The 17,953-nt window shown below is 43.3% G+C and overlaps 2 protein-coding genes across 3 annotated transcripts in view; both read right to left on the reverse strand.

Annotated features, from left to right (window-relative positions):
- SEPTIN8 (septin 8) overlaps positions 1–17,953 on the reverse strand; it is a 76,240-nt gene that overhangs the window by 40,077 nt on the left and 18,210 nt on the right. The gene's annotated exons all lie outside the window — the stretch shown is intronic.
- On the reverse strand, positions 332–9,350 carry LOC120311509. Its single transcript, XM_039351078.1, has 3 exons — positions 4,182–9,350; positions 1,084–1,188; positions 332–688 (listed from the first exon to the last, which is right to left on the reverse strand). The coding sequence occupies exon 1, from the start codon at positions 5,737–5,739 to the stop codon at positions 4,711–4,713; it is 1,029 nt and encodes a 342-aa protein (XP_039207012.1). The 5' UTR covers positions 5,740–9,350; the 3' UTR covers positions 332–688; positions 1,084–1,188; positions 4,182–4,710.

Consider the following 17,953-nt stretch of genomic DNA (forward strand, 5'->3'; position numbering starts at 1 on the left):
ATCCATCCACAGATCCCCAAATGCTTTTTCATGAGGCAACTGGACCTACTTGTTTTTCTCTGACCAAGAAGCTGAAGAAGCTTCTTGGATGAGAAGTGAAATGTCTTCAAAGAAAAACAAGAAAGTCCAGTTGCCTCGTGAAAAAGCATGTTTGGGACAACTATGACATGGATGTCTGGGTATCTCCATAAACATCCATCCACAGGGTTATCCCACCAAATGCCACAAGAAAAGAAGATCTAAGAATTTTTTGTTTGTTTGTAAACTATATAGTAAGAATGCTTTGGAAGATTTGTTAGATTTGTTAGTTGAAAGGATATAAACACTTGTAATCTCTAAATTAATAAAGAGTCATGTCTCTAATGTTGTACTTTGAAAGAAAGGCTTTTGATTTATTTCAAGTATCACAGCAAGCTGCATTCAGAATGCAAAAGGTTTTAAAGAAAGTCTTTGATCTTGCAAGGAAGAGCAAATATTCAAACAATAATAATAAGTCCACCCTGAAATCAAAGGCTCAGATCATGGTCTGAATATGTACAGATGAATATTCCAAAACCAAGCGGTCAGTTTTCTCTGTGAAAATGGCTGGAAAACTGAGTAAGTGAAACTATACTTGGATGCTTCACAATAGTTCTATATTCGGAATCCTTCTTGCCTGTTGCCAAAGCAGCTGTGAAGTTGACAAAGGCTGAGGGTTAAAAGAGAAAGGTTTTTATTATTATTATTATTTCTACCACTAAAAAAACAAAAAAACACAGGTATATAAATTGGATCAATTTGTTGGTCTACAGGTTGGCTGTACAGTATTATTTGAAATTATCCAGTGCTGCATTACAGTACTATGCAGTGGTAAGAAATTTGGTCTTACAGTATGTGACAGACAAATCATCAAGTTAAATTAGCAAGGCCCCATCATCCTACCAGAAAACTGAAGTATTTCAAATTATATTTTTATGAAAGACGCACATTCATTAGCTTTCAAAGTGATAGCAATTAGTTGTGCATTCAGATGAGAAAATTCAGAGCACTCTATAGGATCCATTGATTACTTTAAAAATAAACCAACAGAAAGCAGTCTCTGACCTGGTTAAAGCCATCAGGGTGCCAATTACTTGGAAGCTGTATCCACAGTATAAATCTATTGGCATGAATGCTTAATAAAGACTCCTATTCCAGTTTCAGAAAACCCTGGCAGGACATAAGCAACAATTTTGGAAAGAGAGTCAAGGCTTTGAAAAGCTGGTGCCCATGAGAAAACAATTATTTCCAGGATACACATGAAGCGTAATCAACACTATGGGGTTCTTGGTGCTCTCTGAGCTTGGTTGTTTTCTGGCAGACATTTCATTACTAAACTAAGTAACATAATCAGTGCTAGAAGAGAGTGGAATTTGCTCTCATTTTATATACTAGTGGTCACATTGGAACAGCCTCCTCCTTAAAATATGGACAGACCTTGTCCTATTGGCTTTTTACAAGGCTGCAAAGACCTGGTTCTTCTTTTAGGCATTGTGATCTGGATATTAGCATGGCAGTTCTGTTGTGTATCTGTGTGTCTAGTGGTTTCACGTTTTTATTGAACTTCAGTGCACTTTAGTTGGGTTTTTTGTTTTAATGAAATTCTCTGTTTTTAAATAGACGGGTGGCTATATAGGATGGATGGATGGATGGATGGATGGATGGATGGATGGATGGATACAGACAGACATATATACATATGAAAAGGAGTCTAACCTTCTTCAGTTCATGGGTACAAATATTCAAAACTGAAAGCATTGCTTTCATGTATGTACTGAGCAGAAATGTATGTACTGAGCAGAAAAACGTGAGCATCACAGAAGAGATTCACATATACATAACAGACAAAATGTGAGCTAGAAATGACTGCTGCATACAGCTCTTATAAAGTTTTAGGGTGTTTATTTATGTATTTATTTTTATTTAATTTTTACAACTGCTCATTTCAACAGTGACTCCAGACAGGGTGCATCCTTGAAACAAGCTATTATTCATTATAATCAACTAAATATACTAACTAAATAGTGATGGCCGTGCAGTCCACCATTACTTTGCTATTTCTCAATTGGCAAACAAACAGCTCAATGGTATTCCAAAGTTATCATCATATTTATTCAACAGCTAAAACACAAGGCAGTGTTGCAGATACATTCACTCCTAATGTCTGAAGCTTTTTACATGTAAACATTTTTAGGAAGTATTCACATCTCACCTCCATCTTCCCATCCATCCATATTTATCTGTTAGTTAGACAAATATTTGAGGCTTTCCAGAACACCCACAGAAAAAGCAGTTCTGTCTAGTCTGCTGTTTTCTGTTGATGCAGAAAATGTGACCTCAGCAACTCCCATCAGCTGTAATCCACCTATTAAATGCAGACTTGTTAGCCAGGGATGACTTTGCAATGACTTATCCTTAATGATTAACTGCAGGCAGAAAATCCAGCAGTTTTTAAAAGATGCAGCGATATTGCACCAAGCACTGACCAGTTCTAGTTTATCCAGATATAGCAAAACCATCTCAACGTCCAAAGTGTTTTATGTGTAAAACTGGTTAAATTGGTTGTGGAACAAATCACACATCACACATTGTTGCTGTTGTTGCTGTTTTAGATGCTGGGGGAAGAATATTTCTCTTCAGCAGTCAAAATAATCAAGGAGAATTCCTCATCTCTTTATTTAGGAATAATTGACTATATAAAATGGTAAGTAGCACAGATTCTTTTACCAACTCAAGGAGAACTGAGGGTTCAATTCAATTCATTTCAAAATAGAACTGGAGGTCTTCTAGTCCAACCCCCTGTTCAAGCAGGAGAACCTATAACGTGGTGGCGAACCTATGAGACGTGTGCCAGAGGTGGCACTCAGAGCACTCTCTGTGGGCACGTGCGCTGTCGCCCCAGCCCCGTCTCCTTCCATGGCCCCCTCTTCACCAGCAGCCCCCCAGAGAGTCACCCCTGAGCGTGGTCCGCATAGAGCAGCGCAGCCAAGGACATGGCAGCCAGGCAGCAGGGACAAGACTCTGCCCTCACGCCCTGTCACACACAGATGATGCTGTGGCACGCGAGCAGAGGGCGTGGCTGCTATGGCACTGCTGGGGGGCCTGGGTGATCTGCTGCGGTGGGCCATGGAAGTTGTGGGTGATCCTGCGGGTGGGCGGGGCGCAGAGCGGGGGTGGGTGGAGAGGCAGGGGTGGTTTTGGGGCACTCGATTTCTAAAAGGTTTGCCATCACTGACATATAACATTTCAGACAAGTGGCTGTCCAGTCTCTTCTTAAAAACCTTCAGGGATGAAGCACCCACAACTTCTGAATGCAGGCTGTTGCACTGGTTAATTGTTTTCACTGTTAGGAAATTCCTCCTTAATTCCAGGTTACTTCATTTCCCCTTAGTTCATAAACAAAATATTCTTGCACCTAACCAAACAGGTATCTATCACACATTATAATACTAAAACAAAGTCACTAAAAATTCTGTTCAAACGGCTATCTTTTTAATAACAAGTAAAAATTACTTTCAAAAAGCAAATAATCCAGATGGCATCTATATTGAGCAACACAGTAGCCAACTTTGAACAGATTGTGTGACTTTAGAAAGAACACGAGGAGATTTTATATTCTTTTCAGTTTGTTCACTTGCAAACAGTGCAATTCCTAAGCAAAAAATCTTTGCACCGTAATTTGGTTAGAAGCAGAAAAATGTTCAAACTATTGCTATAACTCCAGGACTCACAAAATAAATCCTATTGCTTTTTAGATGGGAAAAGCAAGGTACCAGATGAGATATTTATTTATACAAAAGTTATAGACACCAACAAAAACAAAAAGTCTACATACAAAATATTTCAAAAATAGTAGCTTTCAAAAATAAGCAGCATTAAGCAAATCCTAAGAACCAAAATATATACAGAGGTCCGAAAGTACATAGATTTGCATAAGATTCGGTTAAACCCACAACTGCTAGACAGCTACTGTAAAAAATGCCATCAGCATGAATACATAAATAAAAAGCTTCACTGAAACATAAACAGACATTTTACATTGAAAGCCATGGATGAACCAAAGTGATTTTGCTCTTTTATTTTCTTAAAAGCTCCCCCCACTCCAACACATTTCACAAATAAATACACCAGTGTTAATATCCCACTTGTTATGGCAACCTCACCCAATATGACATCCTCCATTATGGGTTGAACATCTACCTGTGTCCTATGTTAGTACCAACTGGAAAAGCATCTGGAACAATAGTAAATTGGAGAGGGTTATCTTCTGCCATCCACCATAGCCACCTATACTACCCAGCAAAGATCAAGTTTCACTATTAGTGGGATGATAAAGAGCGTTGGCTTACCTGAACGCAAGTTCTCAGCATGATGATGAAGAATCCACCAATGGGTTATTTCAGTCCTCCTGCCCAATCAGACTAAGTAGTCAAGTTGTCACGCCTCCTCATTGTCTAGCTCCTCCCAGTTTCATCGAGGGCGTAGCCAATGACAACAGTTCGACGTGATGACTCTCATAAAAAAAGGAAAAAAGAAACAGGCCCCCAACCCCTAACTAACTAACAACTTGAAGGGAGGGCGTGGATTCTTCATCATCATGCTGAGAACTTGCGTTCAGGTAAGCCAACGCTCTTTCTCCAGCATGATGACTGAAGAATCCACCAATGGGACGTACCAAAGCTCCTGAAGTCCCTATGGGTGGGAAATAGTTGGGGTCTGTGAACCTGATGGTGTCACCACCTGTTGCAAAATACGTCTACCGAAGGCGGCCTCAGCCGAAGCAAACTTGTCCAAGCGATAATGCCTAATAAATGGGGAAGGCGTGGACCATGTCGCTGCCCTACAAATGTCTTCAATAGACGCTTGAGTAGCGCATGCAGCGGTTGTGGCAGCGCTGCGTGTGGAATGAGCCGTCACATGACTGGGAATGGGTAGGGCAAGAGACGCGTAAGCTGCTGCAATACAAACCCTAATCCACCTACCTATAGTGGAAGCCAAAACCTTTTGGCCCATTGAGGAAGGCTGGAAGGATATAAACAGGGCTTCTGATTTACGGAAAGATGCTGTGCGTTTGATATAACACTGCAAAGCTCTCCGCACGTCTAAAGAGTGCCATTGCCGTTCCAAGTCATGTGACAGGTGGGGACCGAAGTCCGGGAGAATAACCTCGTGTACCCTATGGAACATCGTGTTTATTTTTGGAATAAACGAGGGATCTAATTGAAGAATCACCCTGTCCTCGTGAAACAAGCACAGGTCCTTCCTGATTGACAAGGCAGCTAATTCCGATATATGTCTGGCAGAAGTTATGGCTATCAGAAATGAAACCTTCAGTGACAGGTACTGCAAGGAAAATGTTCTAAGTGGTTCAAAGGGGGAAGAGGTTAGAGCTTGTAAGACTTTGGGTAGATCCCAAGAGGGATACCTATGAATCACAGGGGGATTGCTATTGGTAACTCCCTTTAGGAAAGATCTGATTGTAGGGTGTCTAGACAAGGATTCTGAAGAGTCCCAAGAAAACACTGTGGAAAGGGCTGCTAGCTGTCTACAGATAGTGTTGGGCGACAACCCCTTGTTGACGCCCTCCAGCAAGTATTCTAACACCTTGGGGATGGTTACTTGTGACAGACTCACGTGATTCCTGTTGCACCAATGACAGAAGTTCTTCCACGTATGGTTGTAAATATGGTTAGTCGACAGTCTCCTGGCAGCCTGAATCATAGCAATCACCCCTGACGAATAGGACTCTCAAGTCAAGGTGTGGCATTCAAGTGCCAAATGATTAACTGAAGCCATTGGGGATCTGGATGTTGAAGATCTCCCTGTGTCAACCGAATGCGATGGTCTGGAATCCTCCACGGAGCAGAGACAGAGAGGCTCACCAGGTCTGCAAACCATGGCCTTCTGGGCCAGTGAGGAGCAATAAATATTACCTCTGCCTGCTCCGCCAGGATCTTCCTGATAGCTGCTGGTAACAGAGGCAGTGGGGGAAAGGCATACAAGAGGCCTCGTGGCCATTGGCTGCATAAGGCGTCCGCCCCCTCCCCCCCTGAGAGGGGAACCAGGAAAAAAACCTGGATAGTTGGGTGTTCTCTGGCGAGGCGAACAGGTCCACTATTGGACGACCAAATCTGTCCGTGATCTCCCTGAAGACATCTGGATGTAACTTCCACTCCGAATGGTCCACTATTGACTTGCTGAGAAAATCTGCCTGCCAATTCACCTCCCCCGAAATGTGCTCTGCCCTGATGGAGAGTAGATGTTTCTCCGCCCAGGAACTCAATGCCCGAGCTTCTGCCATGAGGGACTTTGACTGGGTACCCCCCTGTTGATTGACGTGGGCCTTTGCCGCCATGCTGTCTGTCAGGACCAGCACATGTTGCCCCCTGACTACTGAGTGGAAATGTCTGAGAGCTAGGTGGATCGCTCTGAGCTCCAACCAATTTATGCTGTGCTTCCGGTCTGTCTGTGACCACTGACCCAGAGCCATCCGTGTTTGGAGATGAGCGCCCCAACTGAAAAGACTCGCATCCGTGGTCATACTGATGCGAGTGAGCTCTTTGAATAGGGTCCCCTTGCATATGGCCGAGGAAGTCCACCAGTTGAGAGACAGACGAACCTGATGAGGAACACGCACCAGCTGGTTGGAGGTATTTGTATGTTGTCTTTGATGTGGAAGCAGGAACTCTTCCTGGTCGAGCATGTAGTTGGGCCCACGGCACTATCGCTATGCAGGATATCAACTTCCCCAGTAACTGGGAAAGGAGAGCTAATGTTACTGTCCTGTTCCTGCATACCTTGAGTGCCAGGTCTCTGATACTCTTGCGCCTTTCCTCCGATAGGTACACGTGACAATTGTCTGTGTCGATCACCGCCCCCACGTGTAACAGATGGGTCGATGGTGTTGTCTGGCTCTTTTTGAAATTTATTAAGAACCCATGGTTCTGAAGAGTTCTGATTGTGAGATCCAGATCTGACTGGGCGGATGTTGCTGATAGCGATTGGATCAGAATGTCGTCCAGATAACACTGGATGTGCACCGGAACCAACCTCAAATGGGCCGCCAGAATGCCAGTATTTTGGTGAAGACCCTGGGGGCGAAGGAAAGACTGAATGGTAGGGCCCTGTATTGAAAATGATGGTTGAGGTAATAAAACCGCAGGTATTTGCGATGTGCCGGGTGGATAAGGATATGCAAATATGCCTCCTTGAGGTCTATGGATGTTAGAAGATCTCCCATCTTGATACTGCCTAGGATGGAGTGCAAGTCTGCATCTTGAACCTCCTGTATTGTAGGTCGAGGTTCAGCCCCTTGAGGTCTAGGATTGCTCTCCATCCTCCTGAGGATTTTGGAACTACAAAGAGGATGGAGTAATACCCCGATCCCCATTGGGACAAGGGAACCTCCTCTATGGCTTTGATGCTGAGGAGATGTCGGATGGCATCTTCCATGAGACCTCTTTTTATGTGATTTCTCATGGCTGGGCAAGAGACAAAGTGATCTATTGGATGGGATTTGAACTCCAGAGACAGGCCTTCCCTTATGGTGCTCAGAACCCAGGAGTCCATGGTGGTGCTTTCCCATTGGCGGATGAAAAGGATTAGCCTGCCGCCAATGGGGGGGGTCCCTTCTGAGTCACTTGGAGCGGCGGAAGGGGCAGCCCCCTCTGCCACAGAAGGAAGGGTTGGTCTGGGATTGGTATCGGGATCTGTCCCTATACCCCGCTCTGTCAAAGGGGCAGTCAGCCTTCGGAGCTGGGGGTCTGTAAGGTTGTCCCTGTTCTGATGTGGATGCAGTCCGAAAGGACTGACAGCGGCTGTAAGGGAGGTAACGCCTGTTGGATTTCCCAATTAAGTGAGAGATGACCTTTTGTTTCTGTTTATTCTCAATAAGGTATGGGGTCAATGCTTCCCCAAACAGTCGGCTATCAATGAAGGGGGCAATGGCCGCACGCCACTTGTGCTTGCTTTCAGCTCTCCAGTTCTTGAGCCAAAGTAGCCTCCTGGCGACTACACCGGAAGCCATTGCCCTGGCTGAATGCTTGGCTGAGTATATTGAGACATCTGCCATATACTCAGATGTGGCTATAAGCTTAGTAAGGTCCTGATGGATCCTAACCTCCTCCAGAGGGATCCTGTCTTGCAATTGTCTGAGCCAAGTAATTGAAATCCTTGCAAAAAAGGAAATGGAAGTTGTCACCTTTGTAGCCTAAGCGGATGCTAAGTGAACCTTGCGTAAGGCCAGTTCAGACTTTTTATCTTCCGCCTTAAGGGCATCTGAGACATCCGCCAGAAGGCTGGCTGTAGAAAACAGTGGGGCTAAGGATTCATCCACCTCAGGCACCTCTAAAAGGTCAGTCAGATTCTTTGCCATGTCCACAATCTTGCGCTCAGATGCTCCTTGGAAAGGTTGAGCAGCTGGACATTCCCATTGTCCTTGAATGTTCTTCAGGAATATGGGGGGACATGGAATATCGGTTTATCTACCGGTTTGGCAAATAAAGGATTTGAGTCCTGATCTGTGGAAGGCTCCGGAGAAGAGACAGAGGAAAGTTTGCTCGCTGCACAAGCCCTGTACAGCAATGACGGAAAAAGCAAGGCATTGAATAGCTCTGCCATGGGCTGAGACTCATGGGTTGGCTCCTCGCACTCAGACTAGCAGTCCCCCCCTTCGTCATAATCCAAGACATTGGAAGACTCGGAGTCCAGAGATCGGGATGGGGAAACCCTACCTGAACGATCCACTGTGGGTCGAGATGAGGAAGCTGGTGCAGAGGAGGAACCAGGAACTGGTAATGCCTGGTGGATACCCGATGATGCCACGGCCTGGATTACCGCCTGCGATATCCACGATTGGAGCTGTGCTGAAAAAGATGGCTCTAGCGGAGGTCGTGACCCCACAGCCATTGGAGTTAATGTAGCAGTGGGCGCAGATGATGGGCTGGGCAAATCAAGGTCCTCCCCAAGCATGGGTGGACCTACCTGACCAAAGGTCTGATCAGAGACCTGCTGGATTGCGCTCAAAGGCGACCATGCTCCCGATGTGGATGGTACATGTGTCTCGGGTGGGGATGCACCAGGAGGTATGTAATCCTGTTCAGTTGACAAGCATTGGGCCCGGGAGAATTGCTTCTACAGGGCTCTATGTGTTCTGTCAGCCATCTTATCGCTTGTCTTACCAGCCTTCCTGCCATATTTAGATTTTGCTTTGGCCTTACCTGTAGGCACTTCAGAAACCGGCTCGGCTTGGACCATGGTGTTGCCTGTGTCCAAAGGCTGTGGCTCAGTGGGTTCTGCCATGTCAATTTAATGCCCCCAAGCAGGACTCAGAAATTGAGTGACCCTGCAGTAGATGTCAGGAGCCCTCAGAGGGACTGACTGCACGTGGAGAAAAAAGCGTGAACCGCCCCTGGCAACCTGGGCTCACGCTGGGCGCTGTAGAGCTCTCGTCACCAATGTGCTGGACGCACTTTCAACCAGATCAGAATGGTAACGAAATCACACGTGTCTCGCTAGTGGCAAAGGTCAGGATCCTGTAGGCAACCACTAGGTTCAGGGTGGCAGAACTCAGGCAGGGAATGGCGAGCAGGGCCTGCTGGACCTCCGTTGCAATGATAATTGTGCCAAATTTGCTGCTAATTGCAATGAATAGTGGATTCTGAAACAGAACCTTAATTGCAAATTAGGATGAAAATAAATATTGAGAAAGGCAATATTAATTAAATTGTGAGGTAATTATAAACAACCAACTCCAAAAATGGCGTCCCTGCCTGTCCTGGGCGTTTTCCAATGAGACAGTAATTGGCAAAATGGCGGACGCTTCAATTCAGAAGAAAGAACTACCTTCGCTAGATAGGAGTAGGAGAAGGAATGGACCTCAGTTGAATTCCAAAAGGACTATGTCAGTAAATAATAAAAGGAGCAAAAATGAGGCTTTTTTTTTTCCTAAGTGCCCACAAGTCTTCGCTGCCGCAGCAATGAGGCTTCGCCTCCTTTAGTGGCAGCCAAATAAATGGCTCTGGAAACAATAATGACTTTGTTTTAAACCAATTTTGCACAGTGAGCAAGGAGGAAGCTTGCTAACAGTCCGATTGCAACAATTAACTTTAACTTTGGGAATTCAAAATGGCCGCCGCTAGAAGGACTTTGACCGATCCCAGTCAGAGAAGGCTCCACATGGCCTCAAAATGGCGGCCGCCACAAGGAACTGATTGTAGTTCCAAAATACTGATCAAAAACAATCTCCTTAGCTAGTGAGAGGAAGGGAACAACTCCCCCCCCCCACCTTGATGTTACCCTGGGAATTAACGCAGCTAACTGAATAGTTAGGAAAACATAGGCAGACACCCACCCACCCCAGCCAGGAGAGGGATAAGCTCTGCTCCCAGGTAATAGAAGGAAAGAGAAAGAAAGGAAGGCAAACAAAATTACCAAAACTCCCCAGAGAAAGAAACCAATCTAACACTACTATACTCCAGGAAGAATCCACCAATGAATTAAATATCTAGCCTGACCTGCTTTTCATGAAGAGAGTCAAATTATTACATCCTCATGGGCGAAAGATGAAGATGAAACTGGGAGGAGCTAGATAATGAGGAGGCGTGACAATTTGACAACTTAGTCTGATTGGGCAGGAGGTCTGAAATAACCCATTGGTGGATTCTTCAGTCATCATGCTGGAGAATAAATCACGTTGCTGCCCTTTCCCTAAGCCAGAGACTCTCCCCTAACCCTTAGCTTTTGCTCTAAGAAATGTTTAAACAATCAACAAAATATTTCAGCCTGTCTGCAGAGCATAAAGTGATGCAACTGCAAACACACACAAAGGCAATTTGCTTTTGTTCAGCCAAGCAGATGCTCTGTTAGCAATGACACTCTCTGACTTTTCAGAGAAATGTCTACCATGCACAAGCAGTAAAACTGTCCTACTCCATACACAGAAGGCTTTCTAATGTACTAAGCAAGCTGGTTTAGCTAAATAGGAGAAAGACTCCCAAAAAGGTCCATTTAAAAAAACCCAAAACTTCCCCTATTTCAATAAGCGGGAGAGTGAATGAATCCAACTTCTTCATTAGGGACATGTAAAATCCCCCAAATGGTATATTATCAAAATGATGCATAGAGCCGACATGGGGATTCAAAGTTCAAGCAAAACTTCTTATCTCTTTGAACAGGATTTATATTCAGCATGCCGTAGATTCAGTTTCAAGAGGGCTCCAGACAGAGGGGAGGAGACAAACAATTGCCTCATATATTTTAATTAGAAAAAATAAAATACAGTATAAAGTTTAATATTTTTTCTACAAAAGAACAATATTAGGTTTCATCAGAGAATTCTTCCTTCATGCAATTCCTTCATGCACTCTTCCTGACACTGAGCTCCATATTAAGTCCATCTTTATTCTACTCATTTCTTTTTATTCAAAGCACATTAGAATCATCTGTATTTTATATGAACTCTGCATGACATGTTACACAACAAAGGGACAGTAAGATATACAGTAAGATAAACCTGCACTGGAAGTCAGGACTGGGGCAACTGACATGCTTTCAATAAAAAAAACTGGGGGGGGGAGGGGGGAGAGCTCTAGTCTAGAAAGATGGATACAGCTGTGTAAAGAAGGGGATTAAAATTGCCTGTTGACTATTTGTCTGTTGGTAGGGAAGGATGAACTACCTTCAAATGAAAAATGTTTCATAGAACTATTAGGGCCACAGTTTTATTTCTCTGTAGTGGTCCACGCCCAGCTTAGGCACATATACTCTTGCAGAAAATGGAGGGGGGGGGTTTTAAACTAACTGAAACAAAAGAAGAACCTGCAGCAAATATTCAGCAGAAAGAAAATGCAGCCTTGGATTACCGTAGATATGCAGATAGTGGCACATGGTTCAAAAGCCAAAGACCTGGATAAAAGAGTATTAAGGGGAGAAGCTGTTGGCATTCCAATAATGTAGTGTGGGAGGAAGAGGAAGAATGATAGCTGAATTATAAACAGTAAAAAATTAAAAAAGGTAAGTATTAGAATAGATAGTTAAGCCACTATAGATACATACAGGTAGTTCTCAACTTAAAGACATTTGTTTAGCAACCATTCAAAGTTACAATGGCACTAAAAAAAAGTGACTTACTACTGATCTTCACGTTTACGACCATCACAACATCCCCACATTACATGATCAAAATTTGGGTGCTTGGAAACCAGCATGTATTTATGACAGCTGCAGTGTCCAATGGTCCAGTGATCACCTCCTGCAACCTTCCCAGCTGGCTTCCAACAAGGAAAGTCAATGGGAAGCCTGATTTGCTTAATGACTACATGAATCAATTAATAACTGCAATGATTTACTTAACAATCGTGGCAAAATTAATTTTCCTTAGCAGTGAAAATTCTGGTCCCAATTGTAGTCATACAAGGACTACCTGTATAAAAGTCTTTATATACATAAAGTCTTGTAATTACATATTGCATTGTGTTTGCATAGTAGTCAAGAACTCTCTCTTCACTCATTAGCTATGTGTGTCTGGTTTCTTTCTATCCATTCTCACCCTCAAACAGTTGGAGATGATAACTCTACAGCAGGAGTCTTCAAACTTGGTCCTTTTATGACTTGTGGACTTCAACTCCCAGAATTCCTCAGCCAGGCCTGGCTGAGGAATTCTGGGAGTTGAAGTCCGCAAGTCATAAAAGGGCCAAGAACTCAAGACCCCTTGCTCTACAGCCTCTTCCCAAGAAACTGCCTTTATTAATTCAAACTGAAAATAATTCTTTCCAAGCAAGATTCTCAAGAGTCTTCTCTTGGAAGATGGACTAAGATGAACGGGGTTGGGATTATAAAAATTGCAGCAACTGAACTATTTTCCATTTAGAATCAATTAATCTCATTATTTATTCAGACAGAGATACTTTTTTAAAGTTTTTTCCAACAGCCTTCATATTAATTGATGAGGCAGGCAAGTCTGTTCACTGATGACAGTAAGCTTCAGGCTGGTCCTCACAAAAACGCCTTCATCAATTTGTGAATTAACTATCGCAACAATCTCATCTGCTGCCAACTTTCAGAGCTAATATTACCTGCTACAACATAATGGAATGGAATGGAATAAGTTTATTGTCACCTTAAATGTACACTAATCAGCATACATTAAAATGAGATTTCGTTGTATACAGCTCTCAAATGGTAACCACCTCCAATATACACTACATAAACATGACAAAAAGAAGTGGTAGAGACTCACTTAAAATTGCCTCTCTATAATAGCTAGATCAATTGGGAAAAAGTGTGACAATACACACACAGGAGTATGAATTTAATGTGAATGAGTTTTAAATCACTCTTAAGTCATATGATAAGTCACATATCAGAAATATTTTGGGTTTTTTTTTTCCTACCTGAATCTATTGCTAGGAAGCTCTCAACACATGTCACAAAATTAAATGTGACTCAATGCTTCACAAAAGTTGACTACATGACCAAGAGACTAACTGTGAAAACTGGATGTTTTCTTCATATTAGGTTGTTTTTCCAAGATAAAATAAGAAACTTGGAGAAATCCACTTAGGTTCTTAGTGTTTAATTGCTTATTCATTATGCATTCTGGCAAGATTATAGCAGGAAATCCACTGCTAAATGAGAATGCAGAAGTTTAACCATATGTTTTCTATAGAAAGATAAACATTCACTGGCAAAACATGTACATGCATTATTTCCCATATGCATTCTAAAAATACTAGCATTCCAAGAAGATTGAATTATCAAACTTCTCTAAATGTGAATGGCTTTGTAAGTGACAAAAGGATGACAGATGTTCCAAAGTATATGAATGCAAGGCAATGTTATAATCTTTTGTGTAACATAAACATCTGCAAGAAACTTTTATGTCCATGTTTATTAGCTTGTTAAATAATTTTATAATTTCCCCACAGGAAAAAAAAAATGCGCAGCTTGATAATTTTCTTCCATAAATGTTTCAAAATGACATAAAAATATTCAACTTAAGTTAATCACATATTCATTACACAACTCCTCAGAGTAGTCAAGCCAGCCAGCACAATGCTTAAAGTTTTATTTGAAACAGATCAATTCTTTTATCTTTTCTGAGAATGGTAAAAAAAATATATCCAGGCAATACAATTGCTAGCCTACAGGTTAAATCTTTTTAGAAATCAAAATTTCATCACTTTGAGACGCAACATGGAAAGGAGTCAGTTTATACTGCATGGCTGCTTGTTGTTCAAATGACAACATGAAGCATTATGGCAGCGGTTCTCAACCTATGGGTCGCGACCCCATTTGGGGTCGATCGACCATTTTTCGGGGGTCGCCAAAGGTGGCGATCCGCCATTTTTCGCAGCGCCGTGCACGCGTGCTGCGCACGGGAGGCGCCGCGCATGTGTGCCGCACATGGGGCCGCCGCCGCGCATGCGCACCGCACATGGGGCACCGCCGTGCACGCGCGTCACGCATGGGGGCGTCACGCATGCGCATCACACATGGGGCGTGCATGCGCGCCACGCATTGGGGGCCCTCCCCCCATGCGTGCGTCGCCGCGCATGCACAGAACGTTTGTGTGACGGGGGTCGCCGTCACACAAACGTTGAGAAGCACTGCATTATGGAATTAGTCAAAAGTTCTCAAAACCTTTTGTAGGCCAAATCTCAATAGATAAAAGTGCTAAAAGTGTCACAAGGACATCCCAAATTCATCATATTTTCCTAGCCATGAAGTTATACCCATGCTTTGAAAAACTTCTTTGCATGCTATAGATCAGAGGTGGTGATCTTTTAGAGACCGAGTGCCTGAACTGCAACCCAAAACCCACTTATGTATCACCAAGTGCCAGATGGGCATGGCCCACTGGGTGGGCATCGCTGTGGTGGTCATGGCAGACTGGGTGGGTGTGGCCAAGGTAGGGTGGTCACCTTGATGTTGCTCGTGGGGAGGGATGCCTGTGGGGGCCAGGCAGGGTTGGGGGAGATCCAGGGGTCTCTGGCAGGTGGGGCGGTGGGCAGGAGGCAAGGCGAGGCAGGGCGGGGGTGCCATTGTCGCAGGGCAGGCAGGGGCCAGGGTGGCTGCTGCCTGACACCATCGGCCCCCACACACAGAGGCCAGCCAGCACATGGGGGGCCGACAGTGTCCGTCAGCAGCCACAGCCTGCCAGCCCCTCAACCGGCACATTCTGGGGCTCTGCAGCCCGTCACCAGCAGTTCAGAGAAGCCACCTCTGAGCTGGATAGCCAGCCAACAGCTGAGAAGCAGATGCAGTGAGTCGTGCCCGGGAAAAGGAGAGCATGCAAGGCCAGGAGGGATGGGACGGGGGGGGGGAGGGAAACCAGCCATGCTAGGATGCATCTGGCCACGTGGGACTTCAATGAGTTAGTGGGCAGCTGATTGAAGAGGGATGGTTGCCATCTCCAGGGCATGGCGCGCGTGCCCACAGAGAGGGCTCTGAGCGCATGCCATAGGTTTGCCACCACTGCTATAGATGTTCATTTAAACAAACACATTTCCAACCCTGTTACCCAGAAGCAACACTAATAAAGCTCTTGGCCTTGCTGAACCAAGTAAACTGGATTGATTTAATATGTTTCCAAGGTCCTCACAGCAAAAGATAGGAAGGATACAAAACTCATGATCCTAAAACTCATTCTTGCATTCCTAAAGAGTGGTTTTGTGTAATACACAAAGGTAAATATTTATATCGCAGAATGGGTTACACCATGCTCTACTTAAGCCTTAGTTTGTTGAAGTTACACTTGCGGCATGAGTATCACTGAAAGCCATTAACCACAGTTCACAATCCTGGTTAAACTGGGTTCACATAATACATGAAGCTGAAACTGAACAAATCAAGTAAGAGTAGATCTTTTGAGGGAGATGGGTGGTTTAGAAATATGAAATTTAAATAAACAAAAATGGTATGTGTGCTTATTTACAAAGAAAACCAACATTCTTCCGCCATGACTATTTCTACTAAGGTGTTCTGTAAAGATAGTCCTCAACTTAAGACCATTCAGTCAACAATCATTTGAAATTATGAGCGTTGAAAAAAGTGACTTATGACAGGTCCTTGGACAGATGACCACAATTTAGGTTTAGCAAAGTCGCAACATCCCAGGGTCGTGTGATCACCATCTGCAATCTTCACAGAGGGCTTCCAACAAGCTGGATTTATTTAACCACCACATGATTCACTTAATGGCAGGAGCAAAAAGTCAAAATCAGATGTGACTCACTTAACAACTGCATAACTTAGTGACAGAAGTTCTGGTCCCAGTCCCAGTCCCTAGTGGTGCATCAGGTCTCATTCCAATGAACCTGACAATAACAAAGGGAGCTATCCTTAGCATCTGTGGAAAAGAGCGAACTACAATATATTGGCACTGCACTGCCTCCTATAAAAGGCACGTTTTCTGCTTTATACAGGTATGTGTCACATTTAATCCCCTGCATATATTAAGACTAATCTTGCATTTGTTCTTAATGTAAGTGCACCACTTACCTTTGCCTAATGATTGCTTAATTCCTCACATCTTAATTGCCATGAAGCCACACAGTACTGCAGTTAGCAAAAACTTCAGTTGTGAAATAACTGCATGGTCTAGAAACTAGCTTTCTCCAAGTTGCCCAGCCCATTATACAACCACACCCTTGACAAAAAAATTGATTGCATGCTCACACCCTTGTCCTTTCTTTTACTCCGGATTAACTTAATATTTCAGTAGGCATGAATGCAAGGCTACGATATACTTGACTATAAAGTTGGACAAAACAATATATCTCCCCAAGATCAAATTACAGCTTCGGCTTTCCTATAAATTTAGCCACACATTTGGTAAATGGAAACAAAGAGCCTCCTTGATTTATTACTGTTTCCTCAACTAAAACAGAAATAGAACCTAAATACCAAAGAGACATGGGAGCAGACCATGTAAGACATTGAAAGAACTAAGCAGGATAGAAGCACTTTTTAAACTTTGTTCTCTACCGCAGCTTTTGCCTCCCTCAAAAAAATATTTCTGAGCACTGAGAGTTCTTCAGAAAGATAATGCAGCGCAGCAAAGGAAATCAGTGTAAAGTTGAAAAGAGAAACCCAAAACACCAGATACACCAAGAAATAATTCTGAACTGATACAGAATGTTTTTCCACATAATAAAAATAACCAAATTCCCTTCTGAAAAACTGGACCTCCAAAAACAGTACAAACACCTATTTTTTAACAAAGCATTTTGTTCCTCCACCAACTATATTGTATTTTAAACAATCATAACCATAGAGCAACTGAAAAAAGTATAACATTCCTCAACCTGGTATCAATAGGCAGGTTGGAGAAGATATATTTATGAGTCAGTTCATGGGACTGTCTAAAGGGAACTATCATTGCTTATTCTTCTATCCACCAATCACAGAGCTCTCGAAGTCATCCTATAAGACAGGGTTAAAAACCCCACCAATTTTATGATATGTGGTCTGGTGGGAGAATTCTGGGAATGGAAGTCCACATATCCTAAGAATTACAGAGGCTGAGAAACACTGCGGTGAGACAAGAAGTCTACAGATGGGGAAAAAATGCAGCATTTTCTCCAGGTTAAACAAAATAATTTGGATATAATTTGGATCAAGTTCTATTCTCTCCTAATCCAGATACACCAGGGGTCTTCAAACGTGGCCCTTTTATGACTTGTGAACTTCAACTCCCAGAATTCCTCAGTCAGGCATGATGGCTGAGGAATTCTGGGAGTTGAAGTCCATAAGTTATAAAAGGGCCAAGTTTGAAGATCCCTGAGATACACTCACCCAAAAGTTTGAGTCAGGTTTCAGAATGAAGAATGCTGCCCCATCAGATTTGTTGTTGCATTTATGGATGGCAATTTAGGGACCCAACTCATTCCACTATGTGCTTAAAAAGAACTGATTAATTTTGGTTCCAATATGA

This window comes from Crotalus tigris, unplaced genomic scaffold (genome assembly GCF_016545835.1).
Source record: "Crotalus tigris isolate CLP2741 ecotype Arizona unplaced genomic scaffold, ASM1654583v1 scf7180000017568.12009008, whole genome shotgun sequence".
Classification (NCBI taxonomy): domain Eukaryota; kingdom Metazoa; phylum Chordata; class Lepidosauria; order Squamata; family Viperidae; genus Crotalus; species Crotalus tigris.